Consider the following 17,317-nt stretch of genomic DNA (forward strand, 5'->3'; position numbering starts at 1 on the left):
TCACCTCATAAAATAGTAATGGCATAGAAATACAAATACACCTCGTCAAAAACCAAAAATCTTTAATTTCTAATGAACCTTTAACACTGGAACTGGAAGACAATTTAAATATCCAAGAGGAATAAACAAAAGACTTGAAATAACAAATTAAATGGATACTGAAATCTGTTTACAAAAATTGCCTTTCAAAATGGGGCTAATTGAGACTAGTCCACCAGACTGATGTCATCCAGTTTTTGGTAGAAAGAGAGTGAAAAGTAAAACAACCTTGTAAATGAAAATTATTGAGCTCGTTTTTACTTGTTATGTGTTTAGCTGATTTATTGCTTACAGTGACAGGCTTAGTGGCTTATTGAGTTAGAAAGAGCAAAAATTAGCTATTCTGATCAGTACGAACTACATTTTTCAAATAAAGAGATGCGATAAGCTATTTAAAAGGAAGCTCTACTATGTTGGACATAGTTAGATGTACAATTTTGCTATTATTTTTTGGTGTGAGAGACAATCAGACTTTTGACAGACAACAGAAGGCTGAGTGGAGTATGAAGATGCAGCTACGTTTTATTCTTTTGAGTTTTCAACCGCTGTCTTTCATTAAATATATTTCATTTCAGAAATCTCAGAGTTAAGATTAGTATCTACATTCTCTACATTATATGCACAGAGGCTGCTGTTCTCGTAGCACGAGCCATGCTGACCACAATAGCCACTAAAGTAAGATGATGACACCAGTTTAAAATGTTGACTGTCATTCTAGTTTTTTTTCCCCAATAGTACAATCCTGTTTTATAAATATAACTCATATTACTAGAAATGTTTTTTTTGCTTCTATTATTTATATTCTCACATGATGGTCCTTTGAGACAAATCTAAAATCAGTTAAAATGTATACTTGAAGGTCATGTTTTGAAAAACACAAATATTAAATATCACTCAATATCAAGTGCATATGTAAACAAAATTTATCTCCATAGTCTAGAACTGGGAAAAAAGTCTAAACAGTTTTACAATAGGGTGCAAAATGTTTCAGTGTAAATTTACCTCATTATTGTGGAGAATTTATCAAAAGAATCAAGAAATATTTTCTAATTTTTGCTAACAAAATTTAAACTTGATTTTGTGTATTTTTTCCATCAGTAAAAAAATCCATATTAATTAAGTGATATGTAAGGAAAGTAATGACCTTACAAATATATTAACTTTGAATAAAGGAATTCAACAGCCACCTGACTGTAAAAACTTGAAGCAGTTGCATATTTTCAAAAATACTCTTCTGGACAGTCAGCGAGAAGATAACCTCTTTGCTTCATTTCCCTGCACATTACACAGATTTATTACTTACCCAGGTTTATCTGCAGTAGTAACTTGGCTTTGCGGAGCTCCAGAGTGATGTAGTCACCCTGCTGCCCCTCCCCATGGAGAATTACACCTTCGCTCTCTGATGTTTTAAATCTCAGGGCGATCACATCTTTTATAATCTTCATTTTCTTCACCTGTAAAAAATTTTAAAACACCAAATCCATACAGTGTTGCTCATACAAAAATGGAAATAATTTACATTTAGACAGACCACCATGAATCTTTTTTTTAAACTAATCATATTTTCCGAACCATAGAGCGCACCACACTATAAGCCGCACCCACAAAGTAAAAAAAATAAATAAATAATAATAATAAACTGGAAACGTACCGTAGCCGCACTGGGCTATAAACTGCTGGTATCTCCGCTGCTCCCGCCCTCAATTTAAAAACTCCATCATATAAACTTCTTTGTGTGGTTTCCATGATGAGGGCGTATGAGTTTGAAAACATTTCTCCGTTGTGCCTGCTGCTAGCATACATGTGCTTGTTCTAAATGAAAATCAGCACTTTCTTCTTTGATTTCAAATTTTGACTTCCAATGAGTCCCTTCCTGCTAAAGAGCCCCCTGGTCGTTGAAGAAAAATCCACAGAAAAGCCGCACCGGGCTATAAATCCCATGGTTCAAAGCGTGGGGAAAAAGTAGCGGCCTACAGTCCGAAAAATATGGTAACTTAAAACCAACTGTATTTTTTTGCAACAGTAAGTTTTGAAGAATGAAATAATGAATTTGTAGATTGTGTACCTTAAAACGATATGAGATTACTCCCTGCCCATCAAAGTTGATAACATCTGCCCCTAAAAGAGACCAAGAAAAATACATGACAAATGTTAAGAACTGCAGATTTTAATTTAAAAAAAATGTTCATGATGACCACCCGTCATATGCAAGTCAATCCAATTAACAGCATCCCTTTAATACACAAATACACATATAAAAGCCTGTTGAAATGTAATGTCTCAACACCCAATTAATGACTAGTTTTGAAAATTGAGTGAGGGTAATAAGAAACAAAAAATACAAAGCCTACAACCAACTAACTAACACCCTTTCATTCTCTTCTAAATAAAAGTGTGTAGGAAAAGTTGTGATTATCATAAAGAAGTGAGAAAGCCTATTCTACAGTTGATATTTGATTTGATCTGTACAGGCTTCTGTAGAAACATGACATAACAATGTAATAAGGGGGACGAAGCGCAGATCACCTGAGAACATCGTTCCATGTACCTAGTTTTTCTGAACATAACGCATGCTAGAAATACATAGATGTAAAAATTACAATAATTAATGTCCATATCAGCTGAATATTCTCTGCTTGTACATATCGTCAGTCTGACACTATACGTTGCCCTACAAGAAAGTAAATAGTTTACGTTTTGACTCTCGCAAGTGCTGCTAAACCAGAGCCTAGGCACAAAAAGGATACAACAAACAGAATGAGATTTTTCAGGTTTTCAGAGAAAAATAAGGTGAAGTGGCTGAGACATGTCCTCAAGCTTTCTAACATCACTCCAGTAGTTCAAGGGGTCCACACGCAACATTGGTGTGTCTGCGTGTGGATTTTAGGTAACAAAGGCAGAGAGAACAGAATGAAAAATCTGACCACAAACATCCATAATTAAGATGCAATATTTCTCATTCTAAAGTATCTGTTCAGGTTGTCACATTTATGAAACATAATGATATTTAGCAAACCTATTATAATAATCAATGTCAGATTCTGCATACAGTTCCATCTTCTGCCTTGTTGCAATCTTGGGTTGGGGGTGGATTAATGATCATCGTCAATTTTCTCCAGTTTTCCCCAGTTTTGAAACTGCTTTGCTTCCTCTACCTGTTTTCTTTCTGCACTCGATTCTTAAAGAATATTACTTTAAATATAAATCCAGGAGCATTGAAAGACATTAAATCAAGCCAATGGAAACAATGTTTGTCTATTTTAGTGTCCTTTTTTCCAAGTAAATCAAGAATTTAAGGTGGTTTATTCCTTTTGTTTTTGAACTTTATTATCATCACCATTAAGAACATCTGAGCCGACAAATGTTTTGAAATCAACAAGTGATGTTGCACATTATAAATCAGTGAAGGCATCGTTTTTAACTGATAGAATAAGCGATGAAAAGGATTAACATCCTACCCCAGAGGACGCCAAGGGAAATAGCCAGTGGTCTAAACACACTGGCTATTTAGCAATTTTAGGAACAGTTGTGTAACTCTTTCTAAGTTTCAAAATTAGATGGACAATTTTGAAATGGACAACTGGAGAATTCTTTAGCACCCACAAATAGCTTTCTGAATACATCTTGTAGAGAAAATACATAGAAATGTAGTGCGAGAAAGACCAATCAACAGTTAAACTATCTATTATTAAGCAATTATTTTACATTGACTACCCACCTAGGTGTAGATTTGACCACAAACATACTTCTTTTTTTAGTAAGGCTTTTAGGTGCCATCCAGCTCATTAAACACATATTATTCAGTAGTGTATTACTGAATAATACAGTAATACACTACTGTATTACTGTACAGTCACCCATGTGACCGTAGTGCCACATGGGTCCCACTACGGTCAGTCAAGTACTGCACCAAGTTATTAGGAGGTTAAAATGTCTCCATGGAAACAAGCCTTGCCATCTGTGCAACAAATTAGAGTCTGAAAAAAAAGGTCACTGCAATATGACAAACTTGAAATTAAAACAGTTGAAATTGATTTTTATATTTTTTTTAATTGTCCATCTATTGATGAAATACATTAATCTGTGAATGTCTCCAGCAAAATAAGGTCTGTGGACCTCTGATGCTCCTCTAAAGTTACATTGGGACAGTTTGGATGAGTAATTTTCTTCTTGTTTGACCTGACCTAAAATTGTAGGTGGAGTGGACAACCTGCCCCAACTACAATTTCATAAGTTTGCAATTGTGTCATATGCTTTTCCAATTAGGGTAGATGGATTCAATGAGATGTTCAAAACAAGGATGTTGTTTTATTAAAAAAACAAACAAACAAACGTTTAAAGTTCTTCATTTTTTGTTTCTAATTTGTACATTAAAGCTGTAGTACGCAACCTTTATAAAAATAACTATATTTGCTAAAACTGTCACTTTGACATAACAGTGACAGATAATCTTAGCATATTGAGCTCCTTCACTTTCTCCCAGTACTACTATTGTCATCCAAGAAAATGCGCCACTTCTTGTCAAAAACAACCAATCAGAGCCAGGAGAAAGGTGCTAGCGCTGTCAATCACTCTTGTGTATTTGAGAACTGGTAGAAGGCAGAGGAGTTTGATCTTTTTAGAGATTATCTGCCTCATATCAGGGGACTTCATACTGTCATGACATACTGACAAGTTTTAATGGAAAAGAGTATGTAAATTAACAATTAGATAACTTTATTTTATATATGTGAAAGTTACTTACTGCAGTTTTAAGGTTATTGATCTTTGTTTGTTTACTCTCACTAACCTTTGAGGCCTTCATAAAATAACTTTTTATGATGTTCAAATTATACACAGGTGGTGTTTCTTTGCCAACACGGCTAATTCTGACGGCAATGATTGCAGTGGGATTAATTTAAGATTAAAATGGGGCTAAATAAAAATGCATGCCATACTTTATTTATTAAATGACTAAGGCAGTCATGCATTATTTAGCCATCATTTTATATTTTTGTTGTGGTTGTAATGTTACAAATAGTGAAAAAGGCATATGAACACTTTTGCAACACACTGGCACTCCTTTGAAATTTCCCTAATCACTGTTTAATCCAAACATTTTTTAACTATTTTTTTTTCTGACTTTGATTTATTAAACACATAATCCATGCTGTGTCTTTTTTCGACAATGATTTAATAGATTTTTTTTCTCTACATTTTACATTAATCGTAATGGAAATGAGCATGTAAATTCCACAGTACGGTAGATCATGTCTCCTTTACAACCCCTAGGTTTGGCACAGATGTACACACACACACACACACACACACACACACACACGCACACACACGCACACACACACACGCACAGACACGCACAGACACTCACTTTTATTGCAAAGTCTTAGATGAGTCATAATGTGGCATTGCATTTAATTATCACACACTCTGAAAACCCAGGATTTTCATCTACAGCCAACATATTTGGCGATTATGCTTGGAACATAACATCTATATTTATCTGCCTCCTTCGCCTCCCACTACTTCTCCTTTGTGCTCTCCTTTTTCATTCTGTTTTTTTGTTTTTTTGGTCATGGACCTACATTGTACCTCTCCTCTTATCTTTCGTTTGGGAAGCAGGAAATTTTTTTTTTTTTTTTTTTTACGAGGGACAGATTCTAAGAAGCTGAGGAGTCGGAGAGAAGGGTGGGTAGAAGAACAGACAAATGTATGTGTTCTCATTTTCTGACTGAATGCTGAAGGAAGGAGTAGTGACAGGGTAATCATGAGAAAGCACTGCAGGCTTCAAAACACAGCTGACAGACATCTCTGAAATATGATGCATCTGACCGGGGGGCGTGTGCATGTGCAAGATGTTGTGAGTATCTCTCTGTTATCACTTATATCTGAGTTGAAAGAATGTGTTTATTTATTACATTGTGTATTTATTATTTGTAATCTAACAGATGTCAACTCATGGTGGGCAACGTTCTTATCTGTCGGAAACAAACTCCGAGCTCATTTTTGACAACAAACAGATGTTTTTGAATTTTTTTATATTACATCGTTCTTTAGAGATAACCCGTTGAACAATGCTCCAAAGAAAAAAAGGAAGAAATGTTTACGTGAAAAAGGTTAATCTTACGACATGTTTACATAATTTAGTTTTGAAAAGAAAAAGTGTGATTTTACTTTGCACGTCCCGGCTGTGTTCAGTGAAACATTTACACTTTCTGTTGCTGAAGACATAGTTTTTGTTTTGGAGAGCAGTATCATAATTGTATTGTGTGTTTTCCTTTCGCAGTACAGTCTTAAAAAAGTAAAAGAAAAACATGCTGCAATCACAAACTTGCCAGCGTTTCTCATGAAAAGATGATATATATATATATTTATTTATTTATTTATTTATTTTGCGGTTGGGGGATAAAACGCTCACATGAAACTTTTGATGGACAAACATTTGCATTATGAACATTTAGTAACACTCTCTCCATTACATTGTCTAAAGAAAAAAACAGCAAACATTTTAAATATTTTTTGTTAAAATACATTGCCAAAATACTTTAAAAAAAACACCATTTACTGTCAATCCAGTAGTTTTACTGTTGTGGTAAATTTTAAATATGAATTAAAAATGTCCTGGCCATTGCAAGCCTGCTTCATGTTGAATAATGGGAAGATATCATATGGTACTGTCATTATTTTCATGGTGAAATCTGTACGGCTGAGACTGTGAGAAAACTGATGTAAATTAAAGGGGGCAGATATTTTTGTTTTAACGCAAATTGTTCTGCTTGCCTTCAGAAACACATATCTGTCTGACTCGGTGTTTCTGGGTAATGTGTAGCACATCTTGTCATCCTTATCATCACTTACCTGCTTCTTTTGACGCGGGGAGGAAATGAAACAAGGGAATGTAATCAATGACGCTGAGAACTGACTAGAATACAATGCATGCCCTTGTGTTCTCACACACACATTTAGACACACGCTCAGACGTATCCACACACTATATAATCACATCTCCAGAATGAAAGAAGTACGTGTGTCACTTATAAAAGTAATTTATGCACAGGCTTAATTGAAATTGTTATCAAAATCAATTTGGCGCCCTTTAATAGAATGAGAGCGGAGAGGTTGCAGGAGAGTCAGTTCCCTAGATGATGCGTTTACTCAAAAGCAGGAGTCGGTTGTGACTGTTTTGTTTTCCAGTCTAAAAATGTGCACTGCGAAATAGGTTTATCACTTATTTATTTCTAAAGCCATTACCAAGGGCCTATGTGAAAATCTAATGTGAAATACAAACCTTAAATATGACTACAATACATCTGACAAACCATTATAAATCACTTTAAGTGGATCCATGAAATGGAACTAAAAATTATTTTTTGTGTGGCAAAGCGTAAGTGTGTTGTAAGAGTGTGTCTAAAAGATACAATTAACTTTAAAATAAAGTCCCAGAGAGTAATGGACATGATGTCAGTCCTTAAGTGTAATAAACTCAACCAACCCAGAAGATAACTGACAAAATTTAGACTGTATTTAGCTTCAGCACTTTGATTCTTATCAGTGACCTTAAAAGTTATTTATGTAATAAACTGAATAATTTATAATTCTTTTTTGACAATTTTTTTATGTGTGTGATATATACTAATATGTCACAAAGAGCTAAAAGTATCAATTTTATGCGGCTAAAATCTACAAATCCTAAAATCCCAATAAGAATCAATCAGGAAATTAGCACAGATTGCATGGCGACATATTGCGGTATGAACATCTGAGAACTTTTTTTGTTCACTTTCACATTTGCCAACATTATACTTATTTTATTCATGTACAGGAAAAATGCTACCGTTTTTGATACAGAGTTTAAAATGAGTTAATTCTAGTAATAGGAAGGTCCTTTCTACAGTTTTGATTAAAATCTTAAGCCTCTTAAAATTATTATTTCAATGGAGGAAACGGTTGCAACGAGTGTTTAAAAATGCAAAAAAAGACAAATAAACAAGAGAAAAACAAGTCAGACCAACAAATTGTTGAATATGGCAGTTCAAGGTTTGGGTCAAAAGTTCTACATCATGGCCTAAAAAGTTAAAATCTGTGCATTAATCTGGCTTCCATGTTGTTTTTCTAACACATATTCATCGTGATCTCGTCGTCAAATGAAAAAAGTATTTTTTTCTATGAACTGCATGATTATTGAGATGCTGAAAGAAACTCTCTTGAAAGGTGTGCTTGCCTACAAGGTTAGACAAAGTACGACTGTTTTAAATTTATGAATATATTTTGAGGGTTATTGGAAAAAAAAAAAAAGTCATGTAGTTGACTTGAATAAGACAGACTGTTCATAAAGATGCAGTCAGATCCTCAGTCAGTGTTAAGGTCATTAAAATGCAGAATGCATTAAAAAAAAATCAGAATATGACATCTATAAGAGAAGAGCTTAAAGAACAAATATTTTTGAAGGGGTGGAATTATGTATTTTCCAGCACACAGTGCCATGTCTGAGAACAATCGAGGAACTATAGCTTCCAGCTGTTAGAAAATCAATGCCAAACCAATATTTGAGAAGATGTTTGCCTTAACTCACAGTAGGAGCAGCCGTACACTTCTATGCGGAGCCCAATACGTCCCTCCTCACTCCAGCCTACTGGGATGAGCCTGAGGAATCGAGCCACAATTCCCTGCTGCAGTTCATGGCGAACTGCACTTTCTGAATTGGAGTTTCCAGAGAACGCCTGAGAAAAACAAAACAAAACAACAATGAGGAACAAATATTCAAAGACAAATACATAACTGTAAGACTTATATATACATTATCACCAAAAACCTAGCAAAAAACCGTATGGTTTATTATAAGATCCAGCTAAAAGCTAATAAAAACAGAAGATGTGCCCAAGTAAGATATGTCGATGTGCTTCAAAATAAACTGCTGCCAATGCTTTTTTTTTTTTTTTTTCCAATTGGAACAGCAGTGACGGGACTAAACCCAATACGAGGAAGACAGACAGTGGAGATGGTAAGCATCTGGCATCACAAGACAGAGACACTAGAACAAGCCCCCAAAGACCAAGCAAGCATATCACTGGTGACACTAAAAGTTTGACAATGATGACAGCTCTTGTTGGAATTGCTGTTTGGTTATGTCAGCCTTTGTAGCTAACAGCCACGCAGGGAATCGTAAGCCCTACGTCTGGCTGGATTTTTTTTTAAATATATTTGCTGTTGTTTATTTTATGAAAGTGTGAAATATTAAACCCTATTTCTCCTACAATATGCCATCCCAGTCTAATGGCTAAGTGCTAGCAAGGTCTTTTGACTCTCGACCAACAACATAGTTCAAATTATGAAGGTTCGACCCGTTTAAGAAGATTAAGCAGCTTTATACACACCTTTGATTGTTTTAGATTTTCAATACAGGCTCATATTTTTTCTTTTTTTTCAGGGGGATTGTTTGCCCTATGAACTCTGCAGCACTATATGTTATCAACTGAAGTGAAAGCAAACATATAAATAAGCTTTTGCTACGTTGGAAAGCCAAACCTGGAACATACATGATGTATTTTTCCCCCCCATATAATATTACTGTTTTTTTCAGCACTACTCCAGAATTGCCTCATTACATTATACATAGCATAGTTAGAGTAAATGTGGAAAAAAAAAAAGAACAAGTTAATGCTAAATACTCTTGTATTTTTGCATTAGTTCAGATTGCTTCTTCAAGCCAAAAAAACACTTATTTCTATTGAAGATAAAAGTTTCTGTTTTACATATTTATATATATTTTTCTACAAATTTGGCAATCACAATTTGAAAACAGGTACCAAATTATAAATGGGATGTTTTTGTTCAATAATTTTATGACTCTCCTCCGATTTTATCTTACCAAATCCCTTTCATAGTGTATATATAAAACTTTTATATCAACAAGGAAAAAAACTCTGTTTTTCCTTATTGATATAAAAACCATCTCAGTCGCATCATCTTTTGCACCTCACCTTTAACTCCTTAACTTTAAAACCCAAAGGTGTAAAAAAAATAAAATAAAAAAGCCTCAAAAGTGAAGTGTACATGAAACTGGGTGATGTCACAGTGGCTATGTCCATTTCTCATACAAAGCCTATGATTGGGACATGTCCAAGTTGTTTTATATTCATCAAAGCTTGACAGCATGAGTTGCATTCATCTGTTGTTTCATGCATCGTTGCTGTAAGTGGATTGGATGTCAGATCTCAATGACAGGCTGCTGGAGTGAATCTCCCGACAGCATATTCAATCTTGTTTCCTGATTTATATATGACTCTGTTTTTTATTTTTGTGGTGTAGTGGTTATAGAGCAATAGCTGAATGTGTCGCAGATTTGATGAAATCCAAGTGAAATGCTCCTACGAACCGCTTTGTTTCACTTTTATTTTGTGTACAGCCTATGGTAATATCGTTTATATTAAGATAATAATAACGCTTTTCCTCCCCTCGTCTTCGGTTTTCCTGCTCCATTTCTTCACTCGGACGAAAATACGAGGGGACAACCTCTAACTGTCCAATAATCCACCTCTACACACGCCCTAAACTGTTTTCGACCTCTGTTCCTCCCCCTCCTGTGTGAAATAAACATGCGCGCCACAGTCCCATTCCCTGTGCCGTTCGTCCACACACATATGCACAGAGCAGCTGGCGTAAACCGTTGGGGAGACAAATCATTAATAACATAGTAGGTAACAAGATGAGAGAAATACACCACGCAGCCATGTGCTTTTTCAGATAAGAGTTGGAGTGGCCAGGGAAGAGGACGACTGTAGCAGGGGGGGGGGAAAAACAGAAAACAGTTCAGACAGTCTTGCTTTGACCCGACTCCTCAGTGACCCAGGAATGTACCCCTGAAGATATGCTATCTGCAAAGGAGATGGTCAAAAGTTCATGGTAAGCTCAGAGCCACTGAACATCCACTGTTCCTTGCTTTTATTTTTAATCTTTATTTATCCAGGAAAAGGTTAACTGAAAACACAAACATGGTTTTACTATCGCCTTGCCTCAAATTTACACAGCTCCACATGAGTCATCGCAGAGCCTTTCAGAATACTTTAACTGGAGCTTCAGCTCTCTGCAGGTGCTCACATCCTGGAGATCTGGGTTAAGTGTCTTACTCAGTGGCAGTATTTTTGAAAGAGACTGCAGCACTCACTCAGCACGGTATGAATGTCACAAACTGTGAAAAAAAGAAAAGAAGTTACATTTGTTCTGAATGCAGGAAACATGCTGGTCATACCTATTAAGAAAAGAAAAAAAATGATTAAGGTCCATATATTTATAACAGCTCTCGTTTTTCTGAATAAATATTGCATTCAACTGGAGAGATGCTCAACACGCTGTCTGCTCTCTCAGAAGATCAGAAGATGGGCAACATGTTAACAGGCAACAAGAACATTTATTATAATTTCAGATTATATATATATATGAAATGAGCAGGATGTCTAATTCAGAATAGCCTCGTATCACCTGCTAAGATATGAAAAATAAGGAAAAAAATGCTAATTCATTTAGTATAAACATTTTAAATAAAATATTTCTTCAATAATGTTCACTATTAGATTGTTTCCAAGCTTAGCATGTTTTACATATGAATCAGTTTGTCTCATTTGATCAGTATTTTTTTTCATCCATTCTGCTTGTTTCTTTTTTTTTTCTATTCAGCTTCCAGTATTCTTCTTCTTCTTTTTTTTTATTTTTAAACACTCCTGGCTAATTGGCTGAGCCAGAATGGTTGAACAGTCCACACATGCACAGATGTAGCCTGAACTCCATGCTATTTAGGAAAATCTGTAGCGTCAAAACTTGATGTCACTGTAAAGCTCATTTCATGAACATAGGGGGAAAAACTGAATATTAACTATTTTCTAAGGCCTAGGCTGAGTATTTAAGAGATGTCTTTTTTAAAACCACACATTGCTCTTTGCCCTTGTCAGTTCATAAGAAAGACTGCAAGAGAAAGAGAACAAAACAATTTTTTTTGTCTCCACCTAAGAGCACCATCCCCAACCCCCATCCCAATTTTTATTTTCTCTATTGTGTTCATCCTGCAATTCTGCACTTATCTCTGCTTGGCTGAATGAACAGCTCAATTCAAAGGCATTACTATGCAGAGTAGAGGAGAGAAAGGAAGACAGGGAGGAGAGGAGGATGGAGATGAAGAAAATGCCTTGCTAAAGTCGGACAAGTCAACCATTTAATTCCCCTAACGTCAAAGTCAAATCATTAAACAGCAAACCACTGAGTAATTGGAAATGTATGTGTCACTGCATGTAGTGTGTATTGGTTTCTGTTTGTGTCGGGGTCAATGTGTTTCTATGCACGAATGCGGATGTATTTGATCAAGCACTCAAGTTTAATATATGACAGCAAAGTCAACAAAGTATCAAAGGCAACTTGAAGATTTTGCTCAAGGTAAGTGTATATAAACGTATAAAACAATTCCAATTCCACTGTTGTATTTATGTACATAATGTTAACTGAAGGGATTACCATAGTTACATGTATTTCTTTTTTTTTTTTTATGAAAACACGGGATGAATTATAGCAAAGCGTTTCTGTCAATTGATTAGGGAGACTATGTGATCAATGGAAAACGAAGAGAGGAAATATGAATTGAAAACAAAAAGTAATAAGGTAAGCTTACAGTTGGTCAGTGTCACAGCTGATTGTTTTCGAACACCAGGGCTGCTGTCTCTCAAGAAAACACAACTAAATCACTTTCCTACAGCTTGTCCGCAAATCCTGCTGTTGTCTTCTCTTGCCCCCCCCCCACACACACACACAAACGTCTCTCACTATATCGACAGAAGACACACCAACACATATCTAAACACACACATTCACACACCTTTACCTTCATTGTCTAAACACTCAGCGGTTCATCGTCAATTCTGCTCCCCGCTCGTTTAATTATCCTCCCCGGCTGAATGTTTTTTCATTTCCTGGATGTGAGAGTCTTTTTTGTGGCAGGGAGTGTCTGGCTGTATGCGAGCGTTATATTTGTGTGTCTCTGTTTTGATGGCCAGGGACAGGGCTGTGGACAGATCTCCAGATACTAAGAAACAACAAGTGAAAGCTGTTTTCTGGCATTTGCTTGCTGCCACTGGACTCTTTGTTGGACTAGCTCAGAGTCAGGCCCATTGGTGTGTGTTTCCTCTGAAAAGGCAGGGGAAATCAGTCTGTGCTGGTCTGTTCTTTTGTTTTTACTGACAAGTGCTTGGGACTAAACAGACGGGCCATAGAGAAATTCTGTGTTTCAGCGAAAGCCTGGGCATAGTTCTGTTTGTGCGACTCTGTGGCGTTTCCTGAGCCAGTTATGCAGGCCAATCTTTGGTCATGCTTAATTTAGACCAGGAATATGAAAAGAGGAAATTCTGACCATGCTCTTTTCCAGAAACTATGTGCACCACATTCTGAGGGCTGATTTTCAAAACAGCAAATTATTGCATTTTTATCTACTCTAACCACTTCTCTACAATCAGAAAATTAAAATTCCAGGCAACTGACTCAAGTCCCCATCATTGGTTCTGATAGAATCAAAATTCATTCATTTTAAAACTGCGTGTCAGAAACAAACGGGAAGAAATCAACTTACTGATTTTGGGTTCATACTTCTATTGTTGAGTATTATTATTCTTTTTTTTTAAATATAGGTTTAATGGAATTCACTGCATAGTTTCACTATTTTTTAGTTTGTTTTTTGCAGTTAAATAAGCAAACTAAAAAAAACTGCATAAGCAAAAAATATTATCTTTTAAAGCAGTGTCACAAATCATGAATAGGAAAAATACAGCCTTAGATTTATTTGGGAGAGAAAAAAAATCCCAATGCAACAAAATAAGTTTTTTGAAAGTCACCAGGGACATATTGCTGGTACCCAAAGTAACTCTAACCCTAAATACTTTCTACAATCAGTTTGGGCTTGTATAGGAAAACACTTAAGAACAACATCTATCATTTACATATGAAACACCTCAGAAAATATGCCTACACCAAGAAGGAGTGATGCGATTCTTTTTTGAACATGTTTTTCCAAATAAAATTGTCCACATAAAACCATACATGGCCGAAACCCAGTAATCGGTTCTGTCTTCTTTGACAACTTCAGCATTACGTAACAGCTCTGTGATATATGCACAGATTATTGCAGGCCCCATGTGTAAAAGGATACAGCAAAGTAACCCGGTAGTTTTCTCTGACAGGATTTCACAATGCTGGAGCATACAGATCATCCATCGCTCCAGATCATCCAGAGTCATGACTATTTCTTTTTTCTCAATATAGCTAGAAACCTTTTACTTGAGCCACACAGATCTTGTTGCTGCTTGTTTGGAAAATAAGCGACACAACACTTAATTTATTCAGAAACGAACCATAGCAGTTTGTGTCTATGATGACATTAACAACATCGTGATTCTTTTTATTCTGACTTTACTGTTTCACACAAAAATATGTTTTAGAGCAGTTATAGTTTCTATATAGTTTCTCCTTTTGTGAAATGTGTATTTTTGCACATAAAAAGATATATGGTTGGTTCTAACATTCTTTTAATATTTTATATAGAAGCCTGTAAGTTATTACATTTCTTTGTTCCCATTATGGCCTATGCCAACTCAGCCTTTCATTAACTGCCCTCAGCTGCTAAAAGGGTCGACCAAAGCCTTGGTGACCACAGAAAATGGATTCGTTTCTTTGCCTCACATTATTAGACGAAAAATTACGGATAATTTTTGAACATTTCATGCCAGTACCTTTTTCATGCACTGCTTTTTACTCTCATTAATTATGGCCAGACACTGGAAAAAGAAGGGAGGAAATGGTGAAAGCACTAAACTTAAGGTCAAGAAACATTTCATCATGGAACCCTCGTCAGTATTTTCCGTATAAATTCACACATACATGCACGGAAGGGAGAAATGGAATTTTAATAGCCCATTACTCAGGCTGTGAACATTTGGCACCTTCCCCCCTCGTTCCCCAGATCACAAAAGACCAACACTGATGGAGCAAAGTCCCCATGCTTAGCTGCACATAAAACTTGCACAGATGAAGCCCTCTGTGTGTGGTTGCATGCCTTTACACTTGCAAATTAACTCTTCTGTAAATCTGCGTTTTGACTTGCAAATTCCTGTTTTACGTTGCTGACTTTGTTAAAGTCAGCAATGCAATAAACATATCATTGTTTTCAAGGTAAAATCACTTATCACTTGAATTCCAAAAAAAAAAAAGAAAAAGTTCAAAATTTCAATAATTATGACCTGTTCATATCAAACTGGAAAAAGTGTAATTTGACAGTACCTGTCAATGACACATTATTGAAAAAAGAAAAATTCACAGTACCACATAAGTTATATTAAAGGAAATGAGTAGAAGTCACTGTAAAGTACCACATTTATGTCTGTAAATTTAACATCTGTGCTTCTGACAACCATCCATCCATTGATTCATTATCTATACCAGTGTATCCTTGTAGGGATGTGAAACCCTCCGTCCATCTCCAGCTGCCATTGTGGGAAAGTCAGTATAAATGCTGGAGAAGTCAGCAAAGAACTTCTCCACATGAAAGCCAGGGGGAATCCATGCATGCATGGGGAGAACATGCAAACTCTACGCAGAAAGACTCCAACCCAGGATTTGTACAAGGGACTTTTTTGCAGCCACTATTCTGGTTATTTTGCTGACAATCCTGTTTGCGTGTTGTTTGCAGGTCAAGTTTGCACATGCCATCACGCTTGCACCTGCTTTTGTACATGCAAACCTTTAGAAGATTTGGCTGTTAGTGTAGCTCCCATTCCCTTCTCCCATGTGATTAAGAGAGAGGCTGTCCAAGAGAGAGGAATGTCTGGGTTTTGCTTTTAAACATTATTTTCTTAACCTGATCTTGCATACTGGAAGGCAATGAGTGTTACTTTAATCAATATCTCTATTTGGATACTGCATTTTGTAAAAACCATATTATAATCACTATCTCAAACCTAACTTTGACTTCATCAATCCAGTTGTTCTTGCCACTCAGCAACACTGACAATGAAAATTATTAAGAGTGGTCGTGCAAAAAAAAAAAAGAAGGCAGAAAGAGACACAGAGTGCAATCCACTGATGTTTATATGCAGGTGTGTGATTGATCAGTGCATTCTCTGTAGGTTTTGAAACCGAATTAAACCTTATCACTGACATAAGACAAAGACTTCCTCATCTATTTACCTGACAAGCCACAGTCTAGTAGCTTTTTCCTCTAGAGAATGCACATACACATTTGTTTGTACTTACAAAAAAGACGCAGTTGCACACTAGAAAAAAAAAGCTCCACACAGAGTAGGAAATGCTTGTTTGAACACCTTGATGTTCAACTGAAATACGATCTATAGCACAGTGGATACCACTGCGACCTACTAATAGTGACACACTTTACTTGTTACCCTTGATAACCTTTGCTGTGAAAGATCAAGTCCAGTTTCACCACTCGCAGAAACATATCTACTTTAATCCCAAATAATGAAATGATATATATATAGTTGTTCCTTAGTTCTGACTCTTAAAAAGAAGGTCTATTTACACCTGACATCCCAGTAGACTCTGTATGTAAACAACAAAAGTGGAGTGAAGTTATATTTAAGCTGCTGTTGATTTCTTCTTAGATTTTAGCAAAAAAAAACAAAAAAAAACACATGAGCCATATGTCCTGCTAGCGCTAGATATGGGTGTTTGTTTTGATGGTATTTACCCAGAATCCTCTGTGCTGTAGTCCGCTACCTGCTTCTAAAGCAATCTCAGGCCCATTTGGTATTAAAATGCATTCGGACCGCACCAGAGTTGATTTCAACAGAATCGAAAGCTAGGTTCTCTGGCGGACCAGAGATTGTTTTCTGGTCTGAATCAGAGTTTGATTGTGCAATCACACCTCTAAAAACAGAGGGGGCTTTCAAGGCAAACAAACTTGATTTGAATTAAAGCGGACTAAACAGGGCTGGTGTCAATACTGAATTAAGGTCTCACCAAGGAAATTGAAGCTTGGGCACAAATAGGTCTTCCAAAAAGACTGTCACACTAAGCACAGTCAATTCTGTAGGTCCAACCATGAGCGCTGCATGTAGGCCGCCAGGAAAAGTGGAGTTGGGAGGACCCAATAATGAGAAATCATTCTAATAATTGAAAAACATGAAACACATTAAAAAAATTGCATGTATTTTGCACTTCTTGAATATCCAATTTTCACTTCTGTCTCCTGCGAACCTCTCGGGTATCAGTGCGCCGATAATAATCCGGAATG

The 17,317-nt window shown here is 36.1% G+C and overlaps 1 protein-coding gene across 1 annotated transcript in view; it reads right to left on the bottom strand.

Moving 5' to 3' along the window:
* The window catches only part of cntnap2a (contactin associated protein 2a), a 285,382-nt gene that overhangs the window by 163,097 nt on the left and 104,968 nt on the right, over positions 1-17,317 (bottom strand). The window contains exons 4-6 of the mRNA XM_007547884.2: positions 8,609-8,756; positions 2,105-2,157; positions 1,343-1,493 (exon numbers count right to left, since the gene is read on the bottom strand). Of these exons, the coding sequence (XP_007547946.1) occupies positions 1,343-1,493; positions 2,105-2,157; positions 8,609-8,756 (352 nt within the window). The remainder of the gene's footprint in view (positions 1-1,342; positions 1,494-2,104; positions 2,158-8,608; positions 8,757-17,317) is intronic.

This window comes from Poecilia formosa, unplaced genomic scaffold, assembly GCF_000485575.1.
Source record: "Poecilia formosa unplaced genomic scaffold, Poecilia_formosa-5.1.2 Scaffold22, whole genome shotgun sequence".
NCBI lineage: Eukaryota > Metazoa > Chordata > Actinopteri > Cyprinodontiformes > Poeciliidae > Poecilia > Poecilia formosa.